The sequence below is a fragment of the Dasypus novemcinctus genome, chromosome 24 (assembly GCF_030445035.2).
Source record: "Dasypus novemcinctus isolate mDasNov1 chromosome 24, mDasNov1.1.hap2, whole genome shotgun sequence".
In the NCBI taxonomy this organism is placed as follows: domain Eukaryota; kingdom Metazoa; phylum Chordata; class Mammalia; order Cingulata; family Dasypodidae; genus Dasypus; species Dasypus novemcinctus.
Genome location: NC_080696.1, coordinates 44,545,581 through 44,573,357, shown reverse-complemented (window position 1 = coordinate 44,573,357; position 27,777 = coordinate 44,545,581). Strand labels below are relative to the sequence as shown.

Here is a 27,777-nt window from a genome sequence, read left to right as displayed (position 1 = left end):
ATTCCCCTGCATAGTGGATGTGCTACTGATTTTATTTCCAGTTTCTACTTCAATTGGGTCTCTCTGTTCCTTTAAAAGGCAGGCACAAGGTGCTGAGTCAGTCCCTACAGATTTTTTTTTTTACTTATTTTTTTTGAAGTTCACAGCTGAGAACACTTAGTCCTTCCAATTGAAGAAAGAGGTTGTTCTCACTTGCTACTCTTCCAACTCCAGTTTGGGAGGAAAAAGGAACAAAAAGACTATATAAGGGTGAACACAGCTACTCCGACTTAGAAGAGAGTGAAGTAGTTGGGGGCTTTAGAATGGTAAATTTATTTGGTGTTTGTACATCAGTGGGCCGAGTCATGCTGCCATGCTCAGAGAGAGCCAAGTACCTGAGTTCTGCCAGTAGAACTCAGGAAAATGGAATACCTAGAAAAAAAGATTAAGACTTAATGAAGGCAGTGGACTTGGCCCAGTGGTTAGGGCGTCCATCTACCACATGGGAGGTCCACAGTTCAAATCCCGGGCCTCCTTGAATCACGTGGAGCTGCCCCATGCGCAGCGCTGATGTGCGAAAGGAGTGCCCTGCTGCGTAGGGGTGTCCCCCCGCGTAGGGGAGCCCCACATGCAAGGAGTGTGCCCTGTAAGGAGAGCCACCCAGCACGAAAGAAAGTGCAGCCTGCCCAGGAATGGTGCCGCACACACGGAGAACTGACACAAGATGACGCAACAAAAAGAAACACAGATTCCCATGCAACTGACAACAACAGAAGCAGACAAGGAAGACGTAGCAAATAGACACAGAGAACAGACAACCAGGGTGGGGGGTGGTTAAGGGGAGAGAAATAAATAAATAAATAAATCTTAAAAAAAAACAAAAAACTTAAGGCAGAAATGCCTAGTAAACTCTTGATATTTAGCTTATAAGATTTCTTCAGGAGCTGGAGGCTGCCAACATGAAAAGTATTCTCTGAGCTTCCTGTGATATACATAAGTGCCACTCAGTCAAGTAAGCAAATTGGCACCTGCTCATTTTTCTAGGGATTGGCAGACTTTTTCTATAAATAACCAGGGAGTAAATAGTTTAGGCTCTGTGCAAATATTCAAGTTTGCCACTGAAGCAAAGGCAACAGTAGATTTACATGTAAATGAACAAGCATGACTGTGTTCCAATGGACACTAGAGTCTGATTTTCATGTAATTTTGTTATGAAATATAATTCTCGTTTTGATTTTCCCCCAATCATTTAAAAATGAAAAAACCAGAAAGTGGATGTGGTTCAAGCAACTGAGCTCCTGCCTACCACATGGGAGGTCCTGGATTCGGTTCCCACTACCTCCTGGAGAAGCGAGTGGTGGGATAGGATGGGCTGGTGCAGCAAGCTGATGCAACAAGGAGACACAAAGAGGAAAAACAATAAGAAACACGACAAAGCAGGGGGTGGAGATGGCTTAAGCTACTGAGCGCCCCTCTCCCACACGGGAGGTCCCAGGTTTGGTTCCCAGTGCATCCTAAAGGGAAGATGAGCAGACACAGAGAGCACATAGTGAATGGAGAGAGAGCAGAGAGCAAGCGCAAACAAGGGGGGAGGGAAAAATAAAATAAATCTTAAAAAAAAAAAAGCCATTCCTACCTCCTAGATCATATAAAAGCAGACATAGTTTGTTGAACCCTGCACTAATCAAGAGTAATTAGAAACCATCTTCAATGCCGCCTATAGAAAGGTGACTTTCTCAAGTGTAAGGTGAAGAATATCAACCCTCCTTTATCTACAAATCCTTCAAACTTGCCTCCTAAGCTTTCTCCTAAGACATCCATGCTATCTGGTTCCCACCCTCTTTCCTTCAACAAGTCCATTAATCAACTTGATTTTTAAGTGGTTAAAATCTAGTCCTCCACTGCTAATTCTGCTTCCTAAGCAGGAAGCTAGCTAAATTTGTTTCTTATTCCCCTTGAAGTGGGAACATGACATATTTGATCATATAATGCTGTCCATCTCCAATGAAATTATTTCATTTCTAACAGACTCCAGGGATTCTTCTCGAATAAGGGGGTTTCTGGTTAGTCCTTAGTTAACAAAAAGATCACTTAAGTATTTGGATAAATAGTGGTTTTAGTAATTTCTGGAATAACTAGCTCCAAGCACCAACGAAATTGCTACCAAAAAACTATCCAGAGGCTTTTGCTGCATTGGCAGGCAAAGCTTTTCTTTAAAGGAAAAAGATTACACATTATCAATTCTAAGGGTCTCAACAATAGAGGGGGCAGAAGGGAGAATGGGATTTTCCCTTTTGGAGTAATAAAAATGTTCTAAAGTTGAAGTAAGGACAGCACAACTCTGTAATGAAAATGAGAGCTACTGAGTGTATGCTTTGAATGGACTGTACAAAGCATGGGACTGTATAACACAGTGAATCCTGTTTGGATAATGGACTGTGGTTAACAGAACAAATATAAGCATGCTCTCAAATGAACTATAATAAAATATAATACTAATAGAGGGTGTTAATAATAGGGTGAGTTTGGGGGAAAGTACACCAAATTTAAGATATGGACTATAGTAATTTTTTTTCTCATTTTTCTCACTTTACGATTTTGGAAAGGAGGAAATGGATTAACCATGAATTTTATACAGTAAAATACAAACTGCCAGTATTATAGCTTGATAAAATAAAGAGACGCTTCTTCCAATTCTCCCACCACTTCCGACAGAGAAAATATTACCTCTGGGCTATAAAAACAAAATACTACATAGTCTCAACTGATGTTCCCAACTTGACTGATTCATTTAACAATAGCCTCAGCTTGTAATTCGCTAGTAGATTCAGATGCTAATATATGGATTAGGATGATTCTCCATGACTCTCTGGTGTTGCTACTTCTCTCTCATGCCTGTTTCACCAAAGAGTAACTCAATCAGGAACTCAAAAGCTTTTGCCCTGGTTCAGGGCAGAAAATAACAAAATATGCTTCACTATTAAGATGAATGTGTCCTTGATCATCATAAATATCTCCCAGTTCACCCAGTACTTTGACGTTGTCATATGCAATGAGGACACCTAAAAGGTTCTTGGAACAGCGCCAAAGCTCCGCATTGAGCTCTTCACCGGTACCAGTACATTTCCTGTTGAAGACAGTACAGTGACAATGTCCTGTGCCTCAAGCGAGGCCCACCCAACAAGCAGGAGTAGTGGCTACTCATCAGCGTGCAGGTGGAATTGTAGGTCAGCAACTCTAAGTAAGGCAGTATACTGGCTGGTCCCACCAGGGGCCCCTCAGAGGCCATCTTTGTCTGTGATGCCTCTGAGCAACCTGCAGCCATGCAGATAGTCAAGTAGTAATAAGGTGATGATGGCCTTTCATCACTTGTAACAAATGTTTCACAACAACACAAGGTATTGTATGGGAGTCCTGTATGCTCAGTTCACAACTTTTACTATACATTTATTGTTTATGTATATTCACGCATACATGATATACTTTTTTAAAATGAAATTTTAAAAGTGCAACAGAGCCTACTAGTCAATGATATATTTCTATTATGGATCCATCATAAAAAGAAGGCTGAATTCAGTGTATTTAACCCAAGGAGATAAGCCCTTAGCCTGTTACTGCGTGGGTAGCACCACTATTGCCCAAAATTGCCAGAAGGCAATAGAATCACCCAGGCCCCTTGCTTTCTGACGTATTTAAGAACTCAGGCTGTGGGGATAGGTCTAAATTATTCTCCCAGCTCTGCCCATTTACAAACTACATAACCTGATTCAGCCAGCTACCTCAATTCTGAGGCCCAGTTTAAAAGTAAAGTGGAGATAGGGATACCTCAAGATTGATAAATCAGAGTACAGAATATTTTAGAAGATACAGAAAGTGTTCAAATATCAGTTATTTATTTCACCCCTATTTCATTTCTTCCTCCCAACCAAAAGTAACATCATATTTTGAAGTTAGAGGAAATTAGTCTGATCCTGATTTTTAAACAACTGACTCAAGTTATGAGACCTTACTTGATCACTCTGTCGGTGGTTCTCAAAGTGGTCAAGGCCATTTTGTTCCATGAGACTTAGCAATCATATATTCCTAAAATAACTGTGAGCAGGGTACTTAAAGTAAGATGCAGTCTACACTTACTGGAATAGTGAAAAGATGGCCCCAGATGGAGTATAGAAGTTGAGTTCTGGTCTGATTCCACTATTAGAAACACTTTGGGTGAGCTAACCGCTCAGGTTAACTTGTCTGTACAATCTTAGATTTGCTACCTCTCATAGTTAGCTAGTCACTTATTTACTGATTGTATTTTAATAAATATGAATTAAGTTGCTACAGAAAACATGCTAAAACTTCAATTTCAAATGAAGTTGTAGATTAATACAACCATTTTAAAGGGCACTGATCCCTAAAGATGTATATTAATCCAAGTTAATGTTTTATTAATATCAACACAAAATAAACATGACCCATCTCATAGGGCTGCTGAAATAAAATATGAACTTATTAAATCCAAAGGATCTTAAATTTTCATCTTTGTTCAGCACTAAAAGAGTAACTGCTTTAGTAAACACATCCTTACTTGTCATTCATAAGTCCTCTTAGCATGTCACCCAGGTAAGGCAAAATGGAAGGAAGGCTGTTATTCAAACTCCTAACACCAAATTCATACTGACTGGATTTTTTCTTAAGTTCCAAGAGCCCCAACCACAAATATTTCAAGCAATACAAAACTTGAATCCATGGGATCTTATCTAGATTTAGTCTAGCACTGTGCATTCCAATAAACCAATCATTGGAGAGTCAAAAGTAACAGCAATATATGAAAATAGCACACATTTCCCCAAAGACTACCCCCTCCCCAGTAAATTATCCTGCCAGTCATTAAGGGTTATGAACCACTTAAAGTTCCTAAATTAGCATCCACCAGCCACATGCGGCTATTTTAAATTTATGTTAAATAAAATTAAATAAAAAATTAAGTTCTTCAGACACACTAGTCACATTTCAAGAGATCAGTAGCCTCATATGGTTAATAGCTACCATACTGGACAGATAAAGAACATTTTCATCATGACAGAAAGTTCTTTCAGACCAAGAAGCTTAGATCCAGGTCAACATCCTCTTTTTTTTTTTTGAGGTACCAGGGCCTGGGATTGAGCTCGAGACATCATATGTGAGAAGCTGGCACTCAACTACTGAGCCACATCGGCTTCCCTGCATTTGTTTTGCTTGTTACTTTTTGTTTTTTTGCTTTTTTCCAGGATACACCAGAAACAAAACCCAGGACCTCCCATGTGGGAGGGGGCACTCAACTGCCTGAGCCACATCCACTCCCAACACCCTCTTTTTATGATGAGGAGCCTGAGGCACCAATGTTTTGTGATTTGCTCTGAGTCAGAGTTGACAAAGCCAAGACTGAGACATCCTTGGTCCTGACCTAGCATTCTCCACTCTACCACTGCCTTCCTGCTGGAGAGCAGGGGCCTTTTCCCTACAATGGCAATACACTAGGTTGAATAGTTCCTAAAGGCCAGCCAGACGCTTGCCTGGCTAAACTGGTCATCTCACAGACCTCTGTTGCACAGAACCCTAGAGAATCAGACCCTCAGTGACTGCCTGTGCAGAGAACATTTCAACTGAGGTATTAGTCCACTGAGGTACAAAACAAACCCATATAGAGAGCAATTATTTTAAACTTCAGGAGTATGGTAAACAAACTCTATTTTACTAACCCATCACTGTACTTTAATATAAGATTTAAAGGGGAAAATTTTTGCTCTTGTCGCCAAAGGTACAAGACCCTTAAGAAAGGCACTTGCATTTCATTTAATGCTCTGTAGTGAGGCAGGTTTTCACAAAGACACCCCTGCACTGAAAATGCTTCTCCTTTCCCAGGAGGCAAACTTAAAAAGGGAAAAAGAACTTGTTTAACACGAAAATATACCTTCTTAGGCCAGCTCAATTAGGGCAGGCCCATTCTTGAAGGTTTGTCCTCCTTTGCTTCTATTAAGTGAGCCCCAAACGCCTGCGAAGCAGTGAAAGTGATTATCAACTCCTGCCTATGCTATATAGAAATCCACAGCTCAGCTTAAGCTGCCTTTGTTTCCAATGGGCACAGGTCTCAGAATGCCTTGTTTGGCTATAAAGGTGTCAAGTGTGTTGATGTGTTGCTTCATGTATCCTATTACTAACTGAACCAAGAGGCCTTCTGTCTAGAACATCACTACTGACTATGCTTGAAATGCACAAGTTATTCTTTGGGAGACCAGCTGTAGTAAAGAGTAAGTGTATAACACACCTCACATACTGAGCTAATAAATATTCTATAGGAATACAAGAAGGCTTTCCAGTTCTAATCATGTAACTGGCTCCTTAAAGATTTTTATGTTCCAAAGGACCCTATGCCCCAACCCCACTACTCCAACATCATATTTATAAGAATGTTCAAGTACTGAATTTCACACATGGGTCTTGTGAAAGAACAAGGAACACTACTTAAGATGTTGACATACTACAGAACTAGTTTTAGGCCTTACACGAATGCTAAGACTCTAGAACTTGACCAGAAGCTTATTTCTGATCAGTCAACTTACTTCAATATTGTCAACTACTTCGACTTTGGAGGTCCTATTAGGTGCTCTTTTAAATACTTAATCCTCACAATTTTCTCTGCTTTACAGATGAGAAAAAGGATGAGGGTTGTGACTTGGTCAAGGCCACCCAACTAGCAAGAGGTGAACCCAAGCTTAACTAACACCAAAGTCTATATTCTTTTACTGATGAGCAAGCAGACTTCGTCAACTGTCTTTCATTACGAAAGAAAAAGTAAGGCTCAAAAGGAGAAGCCGAATTCAAATCTTGCTCTATTCTAGTGGTTCTGAAACTTCAGGGTACATCAGATCACCTAGTAGACTTGTTAAAACCCAGATGGCTGAGCCCCATGCCCAGTGAGTCAGTAGACTTGGGTAAGACCCAAGAATTTGCATTTCCAACAGGTTCTCAGACAACGCTGTTGTTACTGATCAGGAAACTACACTTTGAGAACCATGGCTCTATTCAAATCCTCCTATTTCAATCAGTGTCATCACCAGCCTAAGACCCCAGTTACTTCAATCTAAAGGCAATCATATGCTCCATAGATTGGATCCTCAGCATTCTACTAAGACAGCTCCCCCCAATCACCATCTGAAGCTTCTACCTTGGCCATCCTGGGAATACTAATACAAAAACACCCTCTCATTCTTCGTTCTCCACCTAGTCACACAGTCCTAATAGATGACATCAAGATTAAATGGCCTGTTAAACATGGAAGTAGGAGAAATGATTTAAGATTCCGATAAGACAGAAAGTAAAATGGCTGCAAATGCAGTTAATTATCCCCTTTATTTGGGTAAATGCTCATCGAAAAGCAGAAGATATCTATTTACATTAGAGAAGGATAGATGTCAAACTTCTTTAAATATATATTGAAAAACACTGTGTTCTGGTCTAAAAAATTGTATATACTTATCCATTGCACAAAGGGTTACTTAATCAAGTGAAGCAAAATGAAGCAAAATATACATCTTAGGAGGGCAGGTGTGGCTCACTGGTTGAGCGCCTGCTTCCCATGTACAAGATTCTGGGTTCAATGCCCAGTATCTCCCACCCCTCCCCCGACAAAAACCTTAAGACAAATAACATAGTAAAATCCAGATAAATCAGCTTCTTTCTCCAAAAGGGATTTATGGGTCACTTGCATTAATATGAATCACTTGGAACTGTTTACAAAATATTTTATGGAAAGCAGATGTGGCTCAAGCAGTTGGACACTTGCCTACCAAATGGGAGGTCCCCAGTTTGGTTCCCTGTGCCTCCTAAAGAATACAAGCAAAACAGAGAGCTGATGCAACAAGATGACACAGTTAAAAGACACAACAAGGAAACACAATGAGAGACACAACAAGCAGGAAGTGGAGGTAGCTCAAGTGATTGGGTGCCTCCCTCTCACATGGGAGGTCCCAGGTTCAGTTCCCAGTGCCGCCTGAAAAAAAAAGACAAACAGTAAACACAAACGAGGAAAGGGAGAAATAAATAAACCTTAAATATATATACATATATATGTATTTATTTATAATGTAGTGTAAAACTCTCCATGTTTTTTACTCACAAACCAAGTGGTAAGCTCTGGAAGACAGGGGCTCTCATTTAGCAAAGTAAACATTTGTTGAAAGCATCTGTATTGACTGACCATGGATAAGGATGAGATAGTGCCCTTCCCTACTCCCTAGTAAGCAAAACATGTAAATTTCTATAGAATAGAAAAGTAAAAATTAGAAGAGGACAAGCTAAGAGTCAGTAGAAGCCAAAGGAAAGTTACTTCTGACTTGGTTGGGGCTTAGTGGTGACTGCAGGCAGACTTCACTAGATTGGAAACTATACTATTATACCTTCAATACCGAAAAGGCTGAGATGTTTCAAACCCTCAAGAAGTTCTCAATACTTAGTGACTTCCTAAAAATAGCAAAATGGAGAAGCATTAGGTATACCTATCTAAATCTTACCAATTCTTAAAGAAGAGGAAGCATTTTAGGATAAAAGATATAATATGATCTTAGAGTTATGGAAGGGCGGCGGACTTGGCCCAGTGGTTAGGGCGTCCGTCTACCACACGGGAGGTCCACAGTTCAAACCCCGGGCCTCCTTGACCCGTGTGCAGCTGGCCCGTGCGCAGTGCTGATGCGTGCAAGGAGTACCGTGCCATGCAGGGGTGTCCCCCGCGTAGGGGAGCCCCATGCGCAAGGAGTGCGCCCCGTAAGGAGAGCCGCCCAGCGCGAAAGAAACCGCAGCCTGCCAGGAATGGTGCCGCACACATGGAGAGTTGACACAACAAGACGACACAACAAAAAGAAACACAGATTCCCATGCTGCTGACAACAATAGAGGTGGACAAAGAAGGCGCAGCAAACAGACACAGAGAACAGACAACTTGGGTGGGGGAGGGGGGAAGGAGAGAGAAATAAATAAATCTTAAAAAAAAAAAAGAGCTATGGAAGGATGTAAAATAGGGAAAGGCGTTTGCACAGGAGAACTTTTTTTTAAAAATCACATTTTCAATAAACATACTTAGCATAATCATCTTTACTTTTGCCCAAAAGAACCTACCTGCATGCATGCTTGATATTTCCCTAGTTTAACGTTAACAATACTTTTTCTCTTTCCAGTCCTTATGACCATGCTTCATCCTATTGTACTGTATCCTTAAACTAATCCTCTAAAAATATGATCTCAACACAAACACTATCTGAGATCTAACTTCTAGAGGTTAACTCCAGTCCTAAAGAAGTTCTACAGTATTTTCAGCACTTATTAAGGAGGAAATTTTAACTTCTTACTTTCCCAACTAGAATTTGTTTCCCCATAGAGGAAAAAAAGTCATCTGCTGAGACAACTTCCCTGACATTTTGGGGTCAGGAGAGAGCTAACATCTATAAAGGACTACGAGGTTCTGCAAAATGGAGAAAGTGCTTATTTTTATATCACACTGCACTTAAGGGAGGAGGTGAACTGATTTTTAAGGGAAAAAAGTAACAATTACGGTCAAATCACCACTAGATTAACCTGCACTGCCCCTTCCTCATCTGGTCTTAGACTTTTGGACTGCCAGTGGCGCTAACTAGAAGACTTCTCAAATCACTGAGGTGCCTTGCTTTGGAGAACTTTTCATTTGGAAATCAAGCCAATCGCTACAGAAACTAGCTAATTTGTGTTTCTTTCCCCTTCTGTTTTCCTTTCATAGTTAACTGGAACCATGAAAGATTAACAGTCTGAAGTGTGATCAATTCCCTGAGAGGCTCATTTCTTCATTTCATTTCTGATATTAAATAGCAAGAACACTGTCGACTCTGCGTTCATGTCCGAAAAAAAGCCTAGATTGTAAGAATAAGGTACACCAAGTCTTAAGATTGTATGGATCACTTTTCTAGTATTCAAATCACTCTAAGTAACACCACCAGGTACTCTGGACCTTCCTCTGAGGAGTATCGCCAACATCAAGATACTCCATGGGTTAAAAAGGAGTCATGTATTTCAACAGTTTCGTAAACTTAAATTTCCCAGGACCAAGTCTAATAACTGAAATTTTCATTTAAATTCGTGAATATGGTGATTTCAAATCCTTGTTTCGGGCAATTCAGTTCAAGGATTTAAATTATTTCAAACAAATACTTATATATGAAGGAACTGTCATATGGATCCCTCCCACAGGATGTGACCATTTCTAGTCACCCTGGCAAGCTACCTGCTCAGGGAAACTTGAAAACTACTTTTCTAAAATGTATGCAACACAGGTGTCTGACACAAAAAAAATAACAGGAAATAAGTACACCAAACCAAAGTTAAACTTTTCTTCTATTCCTGGTGAAAAGGTTTTAATGAACATATAGGTATCCTAAAATCCATTTTCTAGCACGTTATAAAATAAGACTTTAGACATCTCTGGAAATGTAAGGTTCTAGGTTTCCAATTTCTTTAAGGGGGGAACCCTTCTAGGATTAGGAATAAATGGAGACATCACTCTCTTTCACTGATAGTGAACCATTAACAGAAAGTACCTCCCTTCCCCATTCATCCATGTATGACAGGAGCCTTTGTACTGAGGCCCCATGAAATCTCTGGAACCATAACAGAGGAAGTGAGTGTGCATACCTACAACTTATTAACGTCAAAGTGTTCATTATGAGCACCATAAGAGTTTGTCTTGTTCATCTGTATCTAGTAATTACAGATATTCACTTTTGAGTATTTGTATAAATGAATACAGTGGCAAATTTTCTATTTACAATTAAACATTAAAATTTGTTTCCTAAGATTTCTAAATATCACTTATCCCAAATGTAAAAAGGAAAGTTATTCACTGCCAAAGATTCTTAAACTCTAATTTAACTTAGGAGAAACAAGTAGTTTGTACAGAGTAGGTGCCTGTCAATGGGTCACTTAAGTTGCCAAGTCAAGGCATGTCAGTATCCTCCTGAGCCAGTCAGTCTTAGATACACAGCAACAGTCTCTTATTCAAGTCTCCCTTAAAGACAGCCCTCCCCCCAACACCCCTTAGGTAAAACCTCACAATGGATATATACTAGAAATAAATGACTAATGAAACAAACTCTGAAAAACAAATGTGTGTGTAAAGGATTGGCAAGGAACTAAAAAACTATGCTCTAAGCTTCGCCTTTCATAAAATAATCTTCACATGTTCTTTAAACCTCAATCTTGTGAGATATTATACCTACTTTATAGGTGAAGAACTAAGGCTCTGAGATTAACTTGTTCAAAGACCTAGTTTTTAAGAAGATCAAGAACTCAATTTTGAATTCTCCTCACTCAGTCTCTCATCCTTTCCACCATATCATGGTAGCCAGATTTGGCACGGGGAGAGTGGGACCTCTGCATAGACTTTATTCACATTCTGAATCAAAGAAAACCGGTATGAAAGCAAGGGGCATAAACTTTGAAGACTTCTGGACAATCTCCTTACTTACTAAGGATGATATAGCCACACAGTATCAATAACTACTCATCTTCTCAATTTTTCCCATCTACTTCAAGAACCATATTTCTCTGAGATGTTTATCCTTAAAAATTCTTTAGGCTTCACTCTGTAATTTCTACTCTACAAAATTATTTTCTCTGGCCTATTTTAAATTCAGTATTAATTTTAAAGTCTGCTCCTATTGCAATGCTTCTGTGATGATCCTTCTGATCAATGGTGTAACTGCTAAAGTAAGATCCATTAGGCCTAAAAACTAATAGACATTAGCGAACAATTTCCTAAATGACTTTGGTTTATTTCCTTTAAGTAGCACTTCCAAAATAACAAATTCAAAGCAATTCACTATCAGTATTAGCTACAATCATGAGTCATTTACTGAAATTTCTTATTTAAACATTTTTCCCCATAGAATTTCTCACACGCCTTACACTTATCACAACTGTTAGGATGGAATTTGTCACAAAATTTTCACAGCCAAGCTTTACAATTTAAGGCATTCTTGTTCCCAAGAATTACTATTTCATAGAAAGTTGAGTTGGTCACTTTAAGCAATTCATTTGAATAACGGGAAAATGAAGGTAGCTCTCAGGTGCTCTGAATCTTCTCAATTAAAAAGAATAGGGTGTGTGATAAAAATAATGACCTTTGAAAAAACATGCTGACTTAAGTTTCCTTAGTTAAAAAAAAATCGCAAATAATGAACTTGCCATTTCAATCATTAAACATATGTGAAAGGTAAGGGTCTGAGCATCTTTAATAGAAAATCTGAAAGTTCTATTAAAAGGCTGAGAAATTAGCCACATCAACCAAAGACCTCATTTCTGAGCCTATTTTCTCCTTTGGCATACTATACATTTTTTTTGGCAATGACCACCCAGCCTTAGGCCTATTCTTTAAAAAGTAGGAACCAGATATACATTTGGCTCCTGTTTAGCCCAAGCCTAGATATAGAATCATCTATTTTAAAATGTTGGCCTTGTAACTGGAAGAGATCAGTGTAGGCTATATGCAGTTCAGTTATGTAAAAGACTCAACCAAGTGTAGTTGTATGTTATTGTTCACTAAATAATTTTCATGAAGATTTAAAATGTGAACACGGAATACCAATGAAGGATAGGGAGTGTCACCAATATTACTACTTCAAACCCTAATTTCAAAAGAAACTTCCATTTCAGCATACAAGCTGACTGATAAAAAGTTTTAAAACATGCAAAGGCACATATACTAATTTAATTCTCAATAGCTTATGAAACATAGAAGCATTATCCTCATTTATATGTGAGAAAACAAGATTTGGTACCCAAGCCAAGTTTCATAGTAAAACAGAGACTTTAATCTAGATTTTTCTGATTTTTACTCCAGGTTTCTATTTTACCACAGCTATACCCTTCAATATCAACCTAGTTTCAGCCTTAACAACAAAGCATCTCTTGAAGACCTAACATTCCAGGTACAAGAAGCCCAAACTATCTGTACCAGCAGATAATTAAGGGAGGCTGTGTCATCTGTGCTAGCTTACCAATCACAGCTTGAGTGGGGTTCCTGGAAACTGGAGAAAGGTAGTATGCTAACAAAAAGGAGGGGTGAATAAGGACAAAAGTTTCCTTTCCTGGTTTCTAGTTCTCCCACAAGTCTATGCAATCTGTACTATCCCCATTAAATTGAGATTTAGTGCATATAAAAATGTGGTGTTTAGTAGACTTTCAAAATGAGTTCCCTTCTTCCACTTCCTCTTCTACTGCTGAGCAAGGGCTCAGATAGCTAAGAAATAAAGGAACTCCCTTGTAAGAGTAGGGTAAAATAAGGGGTCTTAGCCAAGGAGATCCCAAATGAAAATGACACTGATCTGAAGACTACTAGATTAGTCTTCAGCCCAAGCAGTAATACTCCTACAAAGCTTTATAAATCTTAGCATTTACACATACGGTAGCTAGATTAAAACTCGGACTTAGAATTAATGGTGTTTTATTCTAGTATAGGACTAATCTTCAAGATAAAGCCTTTTGGGGTGGTGGGCGCAAACCCCTAACAGCCAAGGATGCCCCCTCCAACAAAGGGGTCTACCTTAAGTTGTGATAAGAAAATTTAGGACCAAAGGTTGCAGAATTGTTTTTAAAATATAGCAACATGTCAGAATACCCAGGATCTGTTAAACCTGTCCTGAACACCATCCCAACAACAAAAAAAGTCCCCAATAAGTCTAACTGCTTTAACACCTTTTGTCGGAACCTATCTAGGTATATTCTCAGGAACACTAATTAACTGAGTTCTCTGGTTCCTTAAATCCAGATAAACTAAAAAAATTAACTTCAAAGGGGGAATTAATGGTCTGGTGGTGCTTCTCAAAATCTGATGGGGATGCAGAATGGAGATGTAAATATAAATGATTAATATACATTTCAGCAAAATTCTCAAGTACAAGACATAGAGATGAAGGTGACAGGGAGATAAGAGAGTGGATCTGAAAACTTAAAGAGGTGCTACCTTGATGATATTACAATTACACTGGACTCCAGAGATAGCAACGGTCATTTCTCTCCCAGTTTAAAGAGTATTTAGGATTTTTCCTAAACATACAGAATAAAATAAATTCAACGATATTTATTTGTTGTTAAATCACTTCAAACTGTTTCCTAGAACAGTACCCAAAGAATACCAGTAATACCTAACTGATGTTCACTATAAGCTCTTCCCCACCTAATCAAGTCCCTGCCACCAGCCCTCCTCAGTGTTCAGACCCTACACTACCACAAAGCACAATGCCTACACCTTGATAAGACAGGAGGAGAGTGAAGGGAAAGGCAAAATGCTAATTATTATGTCCCAATGGTCTCTATTTTAGATTTCATACTTCAAATATTGGCCTGGAGCCATGAAAATGGAAAGCTGCTTCTCAACTTCAAATTTAATAGGCACAGAAATACAGAGAAAAGACAGGATCAAAGTAATACCGGAAGTTTAAGCACATCTGAAAGATTCCTTTAAAGACAATGCCACATTCATTTTTTAGGGGCCAGTTTGGAACTTCTCCCATTTTTTCATTTTAAGAAGGCATTCTCAACTGTTTGCCCAAATACTTATTATGCAAAACTGATGGTTTCAAAATAATTAAGAAAGAGCCAGAAAACCTAAACCACGGGATACAGAAAATTCTACCTCTAAATGCACTGAATCGACTGCATTTTACTGTTCTTTCTAGAGGTTTTGCCTGAGGATACCCCCTCAAATACTCATTTCAAGCACTCACAAGTCTTGTTCAAAAGTAGGTAATTACATTCAAATCCACTTTTTCAAGTGAACCTAGAACTTTATTGGAATTAAACATAGTTTCATATGGGAAGGCTGTGATCCTTCACAAAACACACTTTTGGGGAAATGATTTTGGATTGAAGAAAATCTGTTTTATTTTGCACTTAAAGTATAGCAAAAATTGCTAAAGATGTTCATATGATTCACCATTCACATGTAATGTGTATATACTTACCTACCAACTTATATGAAATAACATATACAATTTCAATATAATTCTGAAGACTCCTAAAGTTAAATGTATCATAAAAGTATAACCGAATCATTTCCTCTACCACTAGCAGGAGGACAATTGCTACTATAAATGATGTACAACTCCCAAGTTTTTTCTAACAAATTTTTAGACTGGAAAGATAGTCATTTTTATGCACTGCCTCCTACTGAAAAACCAAACAAATTCATCAGTGTTTTTAATACCACAGACTAATTTTGGAATATAAGCTTTAAAACATGTTAAGAATCTCTGGCATTCGTATAAATGAGTACTAATTCACTATGATCGCGAGCAAACTACTGAATTTCTCTTTCAAACCCTCACAATTCCTCATTTTTATCTGACAATGAGGGAAAAGGTCAGACAGTTCTTTTTTTGTTACAACTGGTTAAAATGAAATTTGGGGACTGCCCTGGCGTGTTCCTACTTTTTCCACTTACCAAGGAAACCCTGGAGTTGGCTATATTATCTAGCTTTCACTTTCCAAACCATGAGGTATTTCTGATTCCTTTAGTAGCTCCTGCATTTTCTTGTTTTACCAGGAACACTGCAGTCTAAAATTTGTTTGTGAGATACACAAGGCTGGTCATCTAAAAAGCACATGTAAATTTGTTTCATTCAATGTATAGTATAAAGATTGTGCAGCAGCTCACTAATTCTGAAAAGGTACCCCCAAGGAATCTGGCTGCAGTGGAAAAGAAGGACAACACTGGAACCCAATGCTTAAGTGCTTCTCTGGAATGGGTGTAAAGATTTGCCAGATTTCATTTGGAGATGCCATCATTCTTCACTTTTAAAAATATGATGGTAAGTTTCTGGAAGTCACATCTGCTATCACCTTCTGCCCTAATCACTTATGTTCCCAACAGCACAGAAATACAACTATCTATTATCAGCACAATCCATATTTAATCCCCTCCATCAAATTTGAATCTGTTAAGCTAATTAGAATCAACACAAGATGATGTCAAACCATGACCCAAAAGCATTTCTTAGAATTATCACTGCTGGACTCAAATATTTTATTCTGCTCATCCAAGGGAATCAACATTATTATTGATCAGTGGTAGGAAAAAAACACAACAAAAATATTCACTTCAGAGTAGAAAGGCAAAAACTTCAAGTCCTTAAAACAGCAAAAGGATCACTAATGCCCCAACCTGATGTTGTCACGATCAACTCTGACAAACCAGGCAGCCTGTACTTATTGCAATAGTGCCCTAAAACCCACTATAGTCACTGCTACCAACACTGAGAAAGGAAGTCTTTCCCTCTAGGTATGAGAGAGAGGTTATGGATTCTGCTCCTGAAACTCCCAGTTCACTGTCAATATTTTAAATTAGGAATACATTCACAAATAACAGATTTTCCCAGCAGTTGAGGATGGGCCAGGATGTTCTAAATTCCATACTAACTGTAACAGTTTAAGTACTGGGCTCAAAAGGAGAAAAAAAATAGATTTTAGGGGATGAGGGCAGACAAAATAAGGAATGCTTAATTTTAATATATGAACTTGCACATTTAATCTGTAAGGTGGGTTAGGCCCACTTAAAATCATGCTTAAGCAAACTCCTTTTAATACAAAGATCAATAATGACATGTCTCACGTAACGAAGCACTGATTTTTATTTTTTAAAAACTGTCTTTCAGTTGCACAAATCAATCACTAGTTACCAGGTATTACTTGATAAAGGAAGCACAGTTACTAACACCATCTTCTAGACAATAATCACAAATAAAATCATTCCAGTATAAAGACCCTTATAGAGAAGACAGTGAAAGGACAGTTTCCCTTTGAGGAGAAGAATTAGATAACAATTAAGAAAATGACAAACTATCACATCCTTCCCTCTCTCCTTTTTCAGCTCTGTTACAAAAGTAGAAATGTGCAGCTTTTAATTTCTTCATTCTATAATCATTCCTATTATACAGTGGCCAAGCTCATGGTCTTTGGAGTCCACAGCTCATTGCCCTTGAGTAAGCTCGTAAACATACCTCATCTATAAAATAGAGATAACAGTACCTAACTAATAAAGTCCTTCTGAGAATTAGAGAAGGGGTTCTTAACCTTTTTTGTTCCACAGACCCCTTTGCCAGTCAGGTGAAAACCACAGACCCCTTATTAAGTCCACCCTATGCTGTGTATTATTTAATACACCAACATGGCCCCACAAGAATAGCGTTTTTTCTAATTTCAATTCAAGCTCAAGGACCCCTGGATTAGAGGATGAATGGAAAAAGATGAGCGTCATGCCTGACAGACAGTAAGTATTCAATAAATATTAGCTGTTATTGTTATTACATGTATACAGACAATCTAAAAGTCTACATAGCCACTTTCTCTGTAACAATGTCAGTAAAGGTAACAACCTACCCAACAACCCAGTCCACAATCGTTCACATGTTCAACAGTCCCTTTGCCTAATTTAGTTAAGTTCCAGGGAGGTTAACTTACTTATAAGAAAGGACTAAACTTTGTTTCATTACTAAATACATTACCTATTCAGGCCAGTCTGAAAGGTTTTTTTTTCCTCTAGTAAGATCCTACCTTCCTCCAAGGAAGTCAAAAGGACTTCTTACAACCTTACCTGCCACATCCTTTCTTTGCTCCCACATCCCAAAGAAACCTATCTATACTCTGTGGTTGTTTGGACTGCAAAGGCCTCATCTCCTGTCTTTTAAGATCCTGACAGGCTGACTAAACGAGTAAACACTTCAATCCCTGACCATTCTCACAGCACCTACTGTTGCACAAGATCCAGCTCAGAAGTCACCTCCTCTGAGAAACTTCCCTACTCACAGAAAAAAATTAAGTCTCCCATGTTCTTAAAGCATTTGGGGTATAAATTTGCTCCAGTACTTACCTTCTAATAACTAATAGTGTCTCCCCCAAAAGACTGGATTACTTGAAGGCAAGAGCAGTGCTCTGCAGGTTCAACTCCAACACTAAGCAGAGTGCTTGGCTCATGTCAGGTGCACAAGAAATGCTACATTTTAATTTAACCAATTTTCTCTGGGTAGAATACCATCTCTTGCTGGATGTCCCACTTCAGAATCTGAACATAAGACAGCTCTCAGCAGAGCAGGCTAACATGATGGACTGCTGATCACAACGTCAGTAAACCTACTCATCAACTTCTTCCCCTGGAGAGGTTCCCAGAATCCAAACGCAAGTGAGCCGGATTTCGTACAACCAGAATCAGTAGAATCCCAGCACACTACAGATGGTAACTTCTCCTTCAACAGAACAGTTAGAAAGTCCACAGGGGTGAGACTTTTTATTGGGGGAGTGGGGGAGAGTTTATCTTCACTGGGTAACTGAAGTGGAAATACATGAATATCGATTTAGATGAAAAGAATCCAAAAACAAAGATCCGGAAAATGCAAGCTAGCCTCCTGAACCAGTGATTTCTGAAAAGGAACAAACAGGAAACAGGGATGGGTGCTGGCTACTTTTTGTTTCAATAAATAAAATCTTTCTTTTCCCTCTCCACAGACCAAAAGAAAAGGCCAATATACCAGAGATCAGATGAGATGCACAACCTTTCTTCGTGACAACTATATTAAACTGCGTTTCTAAAAACACTGCCTTGGGAAACTCAGCCACAATGAAAAAGTCCTAGGCACTAATACATTAAGTTTTTAAGAAATCAACAAGCCAGAATCCAACATTTACAATGGGTGGCTCAAGATGCAAACTTTTTGAGGGGAGGTACTACTATCTTTGCTAAGAACAGAACTTGGAAAAAACAATCCTGAATTACGAAGAACTCCAGAGTGGCTTTAGTTTTAGAGCGTAATTCCTATCATAAACATCTCTCAAAAAAAAAAAAAAAAATATCAACAGTTGCCGAAAGGAATCTTTCATTCAGGAAGCAGAAAAGGAAACAAACAAGAAACAGAAAGGGAATAACCCCCCAAATAAAGTTCTGTTTGGAAAAAAATAATTCACTCTCCCACCCTGCCTTTCCTGATGAGGTCTTTGATTTATATGGCTTTGCTCTGCATCTAGGCAGCTCAAGGAAAGAGCCGAGGGAGGGAGAGAAAGGCACAGGCACAGAAAGGAGAGGAGAGAGAAAAAAGAAAATGGCGCAGAGACTAAGTCCCGACCGTCGACAAGGCGACTTTCCCGGGAGGAATTTGGGCCCGGAAAGCCTCCCCGAGACCGGGCTGCGGGCAATGCCGGGTCTCCGTTGTCCCCTCTTGGAAGGGCCGCGACCTGGGGGGGCTGGTGGATCCGGAAAGGGGATCCAGAGAGGGCCCGATGGGAACAATGGGGCCGGTAAGCGAGGAGCCGGGACTTAGTCTCTGGGGCGCCATGTCTGTCTTCTGCCCGGCTCGGGCCGGGCACCAGGCAGGTGGCCGGTGGGCCCGGGGTCGGGGCGGGGTCGTGGGGTCAGGGCGGGGGACACTCACCATTCAACCGGAAATCCGCCTCGATCTGGAGAAAGAAAAGGAGGGAATATAAAACAACAGGCAAATTAACCCCACGGGCGGTGAGCGCGAGCGACCGGAGGCCTAGTCCATACTACACCCATTGGAATGAGGGGGCCCCGGGAAAGGCCTAAAGGGGTGCGAACCCCCCCGAACTATAACTTCGTGGCCTTCGCCCGGGGCCTAGCGAGCCGATTTCCTCTGGCATGCGGTCCCTCGCTGAGAGCTCCGGCCTGTCAAAGCAGCTGGGCCGGGACCTGCGCCGGGGGTCGCGCGAAGGCCCGGGCGGTGATTGGGGGCTGGGAAGGGTCGGGCGGGGCGTACCTGGGAGTCGTTATGGAGATGGTCCCCACTCATGTCGACCGGAGCGGCGAGCGCGGCGGGCGGCGAGGGGGCGCGGAGGAGACGCAGACGGTCGAGACCGAGCTGTGCAGGCGGACGAGGGCTCCCGGAGGCTCCAGCAGGCTCCCGGAGGCACAGATAAGCAGCAACGGCGACGGGCGTCAGATTCCTGGAACGGCTGAGGTGGCGACAGTAGCGGCGACGCTGACTGACTGCCGGGCGAGCGGCGAAAGCAGACCGTAGCAGTTGTGTAACAGCCTAAGTTCGCATTTCTGCTCACTGCGCCTGCGCGGCCGCTTTTAAACGGGACGCCGGTGACGTCGGAGACTCGCGGAAAGAAGCCGAGGGTTGTAGGACCCGCCCCCTCGTGTTTCGCAGGAGGACCGGGCTTGGCATCTCCGGCCACGCCCCTAGCCTTTGCACGGGGCTGTGATTTGCATAAGGGGCCGGCTCCGCCCACGGCCGCCCACTCAGGACAACCTTCCCTTCCTGTCCCGGCGCCTTTTCTCGGAACCGTGGATCGCTCCGCTAGCCAGTACGCAGGCGCTGCGCGAACGCCGCCTCCGGACCCGGGCCGGCTGCACGGCCACGTGGTGGGCCTTTAAAGGCCGCGGCGGGACTGAGCCAGGCCGGCCGGGGCGAGCTTCTGCATCTCCGCCTGAACGCACACCAGCGCTTCTTCGCTTGCTAACCTGGCGCTGAGGCCGCCTGGCGGGTGAAACCCCTTCCCCAAGATTTGTCCAGGCCCTCCGACTTCTGGATTTTTTCACGCCCACTTAGGAAACTCATTTTACTTTTAAAGCCAACCAAGAGTTCGGGTTAGCCCCAATTTTCAGCGAAGTACCTGTGGTCTTGGGCCCAATTTCATTCTTTCATTCTACAGCTCTTGAGCATCTACCGTGAACCAGGAATTGGGCTGAGGAAAGGGGTCATACAAGGACCAAAGGGGTTGGAACCTCGGCGTGGAAACACAACCTGGCTCTGTCCACCGCTTTGTCCCCAACATGCTATTGGGGATGGAGGTGGAGTGATTTAGGAAAAGACTAATAATATTTGTGGGGCATCTACTGTGTGACCTGTTCTGAATTCTCACAATAGCTCTAAGTTTGACTTTGAAAAGTCAAACTGTCTCAGAGATAAGTGACCTATAAACATTTATCTGACATCTGGACTTAGATGCCTGGCAAGCTTTGTCTGGGCTGAACTGGTCACGTTGCTCTTCCACCCAGTGCGAAAAACTCCACCCTGCACATATTCTTCTCCGTCATTTCTCATTAGTCCAGCTGATTGCATCTCTTCTATCCATATACTTCTCTCCTGTCCAAGTCCGCCTTCTATCTTTCATGGATTATTAAAATACACTAATCGGGCTCTCTACTTCTATTCTGGCCCTCCAGCAAACATCTCTACAACAGTAGCCAAAGTGATCCTTCTAAAACACAAATCTAATCATGGTCTCCCTCCAACCACACTTCCCATCAGTCAGAGCATAATGTCCCAAATCCTTAAGTAACTATCAAGACCCTCCTTAACTGGCTTCATTCAAGTATGATCTATGTGAATCTTGCCACATCTATTACCACTTCACTCCTGTTGCTTAATATTTTAATTGAACCCATTCTTTATTTTGCTCCATCCTAAGTAATATCTATGAAATAGAATTATGAACTCATTTAAAAATAAATGTGGAAAATGTTCATCCTTGGACCATAAAATCATCTCTATCACATCTATTGTAAACACTTTGGAGCTAATTCTTATGAATGCTTCAAAGCTCAACCTCAATGCCACTTTCTCAAAGAAGCCTTCCAAGACCCCTCTCCTACTCTTTGGTTAAGTGCCCCTCATAGAATAGCCTTCTCTTTTCTAACACTTATCACGATTGTTATTAAGTTGCAAATCAGGTAATTAGTATATCTTGTGAGTAGAATGTGAGCTCTATGAGGGTAGAATTTTGTGCATCTTGCTTGGCACTGGATCCCCAGCACCCAACAACAGACGTGCACAATCAAGAAGTGAATAAAAACAGGATAATAAATTGGCTAGGAACTCACACCTGGAAGTCAAACCAACCTAGGTTTGAATTTTGCTCTGTGGTTTATTAGCTATGTGTCCTTGGGCAAGTTGCTGCAATTCTCTGAGTCCCATTTTCTGCATCTGTACAATAGTGATAATGGTGGGAATTTAATAGACTATCAAAAAATTCTTGGAAAGTAGATGTGGCTCAAGCAATTGGGCTCCCTTCTACTATATAGGAAGTCCAGGATTCAATTCCTGGGACCTCCTGGTGAAGGCAAGCTGGCCCACGCAGAGTGCTGACCCACACAGCACGCTGGCCAATGCAGGAGTGCTGGCTTACGCCAGGCGTGCTGGCCCACGCAGAGAGGTGGTGCAGCAAGATGATGCTACAAAAAGAGACACAGAGGAGAGACAATAAGAGATGCAATAGACCAGGAAGCTGGAGGTGGCACAAGAGATTAAGCACCTCTCTCCCACTTCAGAAGGTCCCAGGATTGGTTCCTGTTACCACCTAAAGAGAAGACAACCAGACGCGGAAGAACATAGCGAATGGACACAGAAAGCAGACAGTGAGTGCAAAAACAACAAGGGGGGCAGGGATAAATAAATAAATCTTTAAAAAAAGTCTCGAGAACACACAGCTGGTAAGTGGTGAGTCAGATTCAGACTCAGGTCTGTCTGACTTCAAAACCATGCTCTTTTTCTGAAGCAAGCTGCCAGAGCCAGTTTCACCTTGCTCTTGATGTCTCTCCTCGTAATCTTCTCACCTCAGAATCAATCCCAGGCTACCAGGTGAGCAAGACATCTGACCCTACCTGCTTGCTGCAGTTAAACCCAATATAATTTAAAGATTGCCTTCAGGAGTAACAGTACTACCACTACTCGTCTGCTCCCCTCTCCTAGTGCCCGCGGGGAGCACTTGACTGCCAAAGGGCATGAAAACTGGCTGAGAACTCCAGAACAGCATATCAAGAGTAGGCCCCATGCACAAAAGTACAGGTATCCAGGCCGTCCCCTAACAGACTGAGTTGCTCTGCCAGCACGTGTGACTGGCAGCATTCAGAGGTCTCCAGGACAGAAAACAAATGTCTGTGTTTACTGGCCCATGTGGTCATTCTCTCCTGACATTTCTAACCAGTGTTCCTACAATATGGCCCATTTACCCCTAGTATTGAGAAGCATTTTTGTATTCATAATTTTAAATATATTTCAGTGTATATGAGAAAAAGCCATTTAACTACCATGTCAAATCCATGATTTTAAGGATATAACTATTTAGAATGAGGCTTTTTAAAAAAGTTGATTGGTTGAATGAAATAAAACAATATCAAGAAATAACACAGATGGGACGTGTAAGACAGAGCCTAGGAAGATCATAGGCAAATAAATGAGGCTTGGGAAACATTGCTTTAAATCAAGATGACTCAGTCATGGACTGTCCTGGACCCCATAAAAATAACTAGCAGGTGAAAGGATGTTATGAAACATTTTTCCCAAAATATACACTGTGAAAGGTGGACTACTCATAGATACTCCACTAATACACACATTGTTATGATTTAAAGTCAAACAGGTCTCTTTTCCACAGGACTTCTTGCAGTCTTCAATACATATATGCAGTGAATCCAAAATGCTTTTAAACACAGAAACTGCTTTTCCAAGATCACCTCTTGAGAGACTTGGGCTCTTTGGAATGACTACATCTTGAGTCAGCCTGATCTAGGTGGTTGCCCATGATCCAGCCCTCATTCATTTGCCTCTGGCTGGCTTGGGCTGGCCCAACACTTGGCTCCTAAGAGTACTGTACATCTGGAGGGTTGTCTGAATAACTCCTGCTTTTCAGGGACCTGTCCTTCTGCCCTCCTTCCCCAGATGCATGGTTATGTAGGTGAAATGTACAATGTGCTGCTATCCCTCTGAATATTATTTGGACCAGGATGGGCATTTGACCCAAGCTGGGCCACTCAGATTCACTTCCTTGGGTCTTTGGAAATGAGAAGAAGGGATTTGGTCCCTCTCTTTGTGGATGGATTTATATCGTGAAGATTAGGGAGCTGTTCCTAGGGGTATTTTCTGCCAAAAGGACCAGAGAAGCAGGGAAAGCTGAGAGAGAGAGAGATATGCTGAAATAAGAAGTGTTAAGAGATGGAGAGAAATTTTTATTGAGCTCCGATGAGTCATCTTAAGACCAAGGGCTCTAACTAACATGGAGTCCTAGTCTACACTTGCTTTCTGGGTAATCTCAAGGCCTCCAATATCCCTTTGACTTGTTATGGCCTCTGGATGCCCCTCCTAGCATTTTGACCCTTGATACCTGAACATTCTCAACTTTGCCAATCCTTTGACAGCAGTGTCTTCCACCAGTTTTCTTTGGCCATGGTGCTTTGTCTAAGGACATACTGCCCTTTCAGAATTTGGACACCCTCAGAAAAGTACCTGCCTGATACTCCAGAAAGGAGACTAGGCTTGCAACTCTAGTAACAACCAGAAATACTCATTATCAGCTAATATTGAAACAGCCCAGCAAAGGGTGAATTTTGTGGACTAAAAAGAAGAGAACCACCAAGAAAGCTGGCAATCCTTGAATCATGGTTAGACAACAAGAGTGCAAGAGCCTGGGCATGTGGCTTGGGGTAGAGTGTAGTGGGGGACCCACTTTCATGAGCCTCCTTGGTCTTCCTTTTCATGATGACATTTATTCATACAATTCATATTCCCTAAGCACAGGCTAGAAGGTAGGTAGGTACTATGCCAAGCCCTGAGTGTTCAGATATTAATAGACCATAATTCCCATCTTGAAGGAATTCCTAGTCTGATAAAGAGACATCTTCTCCAACTATTACCATAAGGTGCAAGGAACAATAGGGAAGAGGGGACCAGCTAACACTTACCATGGGAATACTGGGACGTGGGAGGCATATCTAACCCACAGTGGTAGTGGTGGTGGCAATATTAGGAAAGGCTTACAGTTGGATGCCATTCTTGATAAAAGGGGATGGCCTGTGAAAGGAGAAAGGAAGGTCTTGCAGGAAGAGGAGCAACATGTGCAAAGGCAGAATGTCAGGGGCATGCATAGCTTTGGTCAGGATGGAGCAGAGTGCAAACATGAAGGTATACCAGAACATGAGGCAGAGAAGGTGGGAAACCATCCCAAAGACAGTGAGAGCTGCTGTAGGGTGAGCTACCACCAGGTTCTGGACAGATGTGAGAACAAACACAGACAGCAAAGTGGGGGCAGTTTGGGAAAGCTGACTTTGGAGACAGGCAGATCAGTTAGGAGGCTCAAGAGAGCATTGTCAACCCATTCAGAATGAATGTGAAGGTGAGGACTGTGAGGGAGACAGCAGGAATTTGACCTGTGCCCTGGGAACCACCCGAGATAAGGTTAGGGTAGCAGCTCTCTCTGAATCTCCCTCTCACAGGGTGTGTTGCTGGGATGGCCTGGGGCTACTCAGGTTCAGTTGCCTCCTACTGAGGGCAGGGAGAGGCACAGACGCCGGAGCCCGGCTCCAGGAAACATTGGAAAATTCTAAGAAGGAAAGTATAAGCTGACTCAGCAAAACTTCCCAAGAAAATGAAACAGAAGTGGCAGCTTCACTCAATAACCAGCAAATGACAGCCTAGCCAAGATCAGGTTTTGAAAAGATCTACTTTCCACTCAGCGCCCCAAGCCCTCAATCCTCTCTCTTCTACCTCCCCAGAGCCTGGCTCCCTGGAGCATCTTTTCTCCCTCCTGCATGGACAACTTCTTCTCCACTTGTTCCCCATCTCAATTTTCCCCTTGGCCCTGTTAAAGATAATAGCTCACATTAACTGATTACTTACCATATGCCCTGCCCTGTGGTAAGGGCCTCATGTATGTGATCTCATGTAATCCTCACATATGAATCAGGTACTACTAGCTCCACCATTTTACAGACAAGGAAACAAAGGCTTAAGATGGTTAATTAAATTAACTTGTCCAAAGTCACATAGCTATTGAATGGTGGAGCTATGACTCAAACCCAAGCATTCTGACCATGGAACCCTGTATCTCTCTCTCTCTCTCTTTTGCATATGTGTCTTTTTTCCCTTTAAACTTTTTATTTTGGAGTAATTTCAAATTTACAGGATAGTCACAAAAATAATACAAAACCCATACAGAGGACTCCAACATATACCCTACACCCCCAACTCCCAAATCCAGCAGTTTTAACATTTTGCCACATTTGATGTATCAGAGCAAAAGTAATTGCCACTGACCGGGATAAGTGCTTTGGAGATGAGTACAGTATGTTTGCTGTAGGAACCTTTTAGAGGAGTTTCCATCCCAGAATTGAGAAGTCAGGCAAGGCTTCCCATTGAAATGACATTTAAATGGAGACCGGAAAATGTGAACAGAAGTTAATCAGGTGAAGGTTAGAAAGGATAGAGAAAACAAGTGAGAAAGATGAGCAATACAAGCCAAGAGAACAATGTGCAAAGACTTGGAAATTGGGGAGAGGATGGTTCATTTGGGTAACTACTGGTACTTTCGTCTGGCTGAGTAGTGTGAGAAGGAGTGGTGAGGGACAAGGTTGGAGGAGTAGTCAAGATGCCAACTCAGGGAGGGCATCTTGAATTGTGTGAGAAGATTGGAATGTATTTTTTTTAATTTTATTTAAAAATTTTAGAAGGTACTGAGGATTGAACCCTGAACCTCATACATAGCAAGCAAGTGCTCAGTTACTGAGCTACAACTGTTCTCTCGAATTTAGTCTGAGAACAATGGGGAACCACTGAGGAGTTTGATATATATGAAGGAATATATACAGAGGGCTATATAATCAATATGCATTTTAGAAAATATCTTACATTATGGAAAATGGATTTGAGGTAGTCGAGACTGGAGGCTTGTTCAACCATAGTTAAGAAGGTTATTACCATAAAATATGTGAAATGATGGTGATGGCATCCCACATCAGCAACAAAGCCATGGGGCTGGAGAGAAATGTATGAGTTTGAGGGATGTTCATGGCATAGGGATATGATTGATTGATTATATATGTCAGGGGAAGGGAGGGTTGGGGATCAAGGATGTAAATGGAGGTGCCATTCACAGAGAAAGGACATACTTGGAGAGGACCTGGTTTGGGGTAAAGATGCTGGGTTCAGCTCCATTCATGGTGAGTTAGAAGTGTCTGTGGGATGGTCAAGTAGAGTGTCTAGTAAGCAGTTGGATACATGGGTTTGGAGTTCCAAAGAGGGATGGGAAGTTGTCAGCATCTAGACAGCATCTAGGTGATACTTGAAGTTATTAGACTAGATGAAGTCATCTGGGAGGGCCCAGAAGAACAACCTTCTTTTAGGGATGGGTCTGAATTAGGAAGTGAATAGAAGGTGAGGAAGAGTTGTTGGGCAAGTTGAGACAAGGTTTTTTTTTTTTTTTTTTTTTTTGAGAAGTTTAGCTATGAACAGGATAAATATAATGAAATAACCCTGGATGGAGTAAAGTGGGGTTAAGAGAGGGTTTCTGTTTGTTTTGTGATAGAAGAGACATGTTCATGTCTAATAAGAGGGTCTACCGATTTCTAGTTCAGGGCCTTTTATATCATACCAACCCCCAAGATAAAGTGCTGGCACAGTTGAGCCTAGAATTCTGGGTGAGAGAAGAAGGAGGCAGGGCCTATCAGAGTACACACCCCTCTTTGACTCTGTGAGGCCACAGTTTGCTTCAAAACTCACCTCCAGGATTCTGGGCCCCTTTCCCACTGGAATTAACTGGAGGTTTGACTCTGAGAACTAGTTTTTCAGGATGGTTTATTCTCGTCCCTGAAAATATTCATCTCCCAAGAGCAGAGTCCAGTCCTGCAGACTCTGTCTCCACCTTTCCAGGACTCCATGGCTCATGGCAGGAAAGGTGTCTGGCAGAACAGACACCAGCTCCTTCTCCACTGGGCTGGAAAGACACTCAGAACCAGGGGATGGATATTCCACC

The 27,777-nt window shown here is 41.5% G+C and overlaps 1 protein-coding gene across 2 annotated transcripts in view; it reads right to left on the bottom strand.

Moving 5' to 3' along the window:
* The window catches only part of TOP1 (DNA topoisomerase I), an 85,822-nt gene extending 65,483 nt beyond the window's left edge, over window positions 1–20,339 (bottom strand). Inside the window, exons 1-2 of one of the 2 annotated variants that reach the window (XM_058287090.2) lie at window positions 19,785–20,339; window positions 19,443–19,467 (exon numbers count right to left, since the gene is read on the bottom strand). In XM_058287090.2, the coding sequence (XP_058143073.1) occupies window positions 19,443–19,467; window positions 19,785–19,817 (58 nt within the window). In that variant the 5' untranslated portion in view covers window positions 19,818–20,339. The remainder of the gene's footprint in view (window positions 1–19,442; window positions 19,468–19,784) is intronic. The other variant, XM_058287089.2, reaches the window with a different exon arrangement.
* Window positions 20,340–27,777: the final 7,438 nt, after the last annotated feature.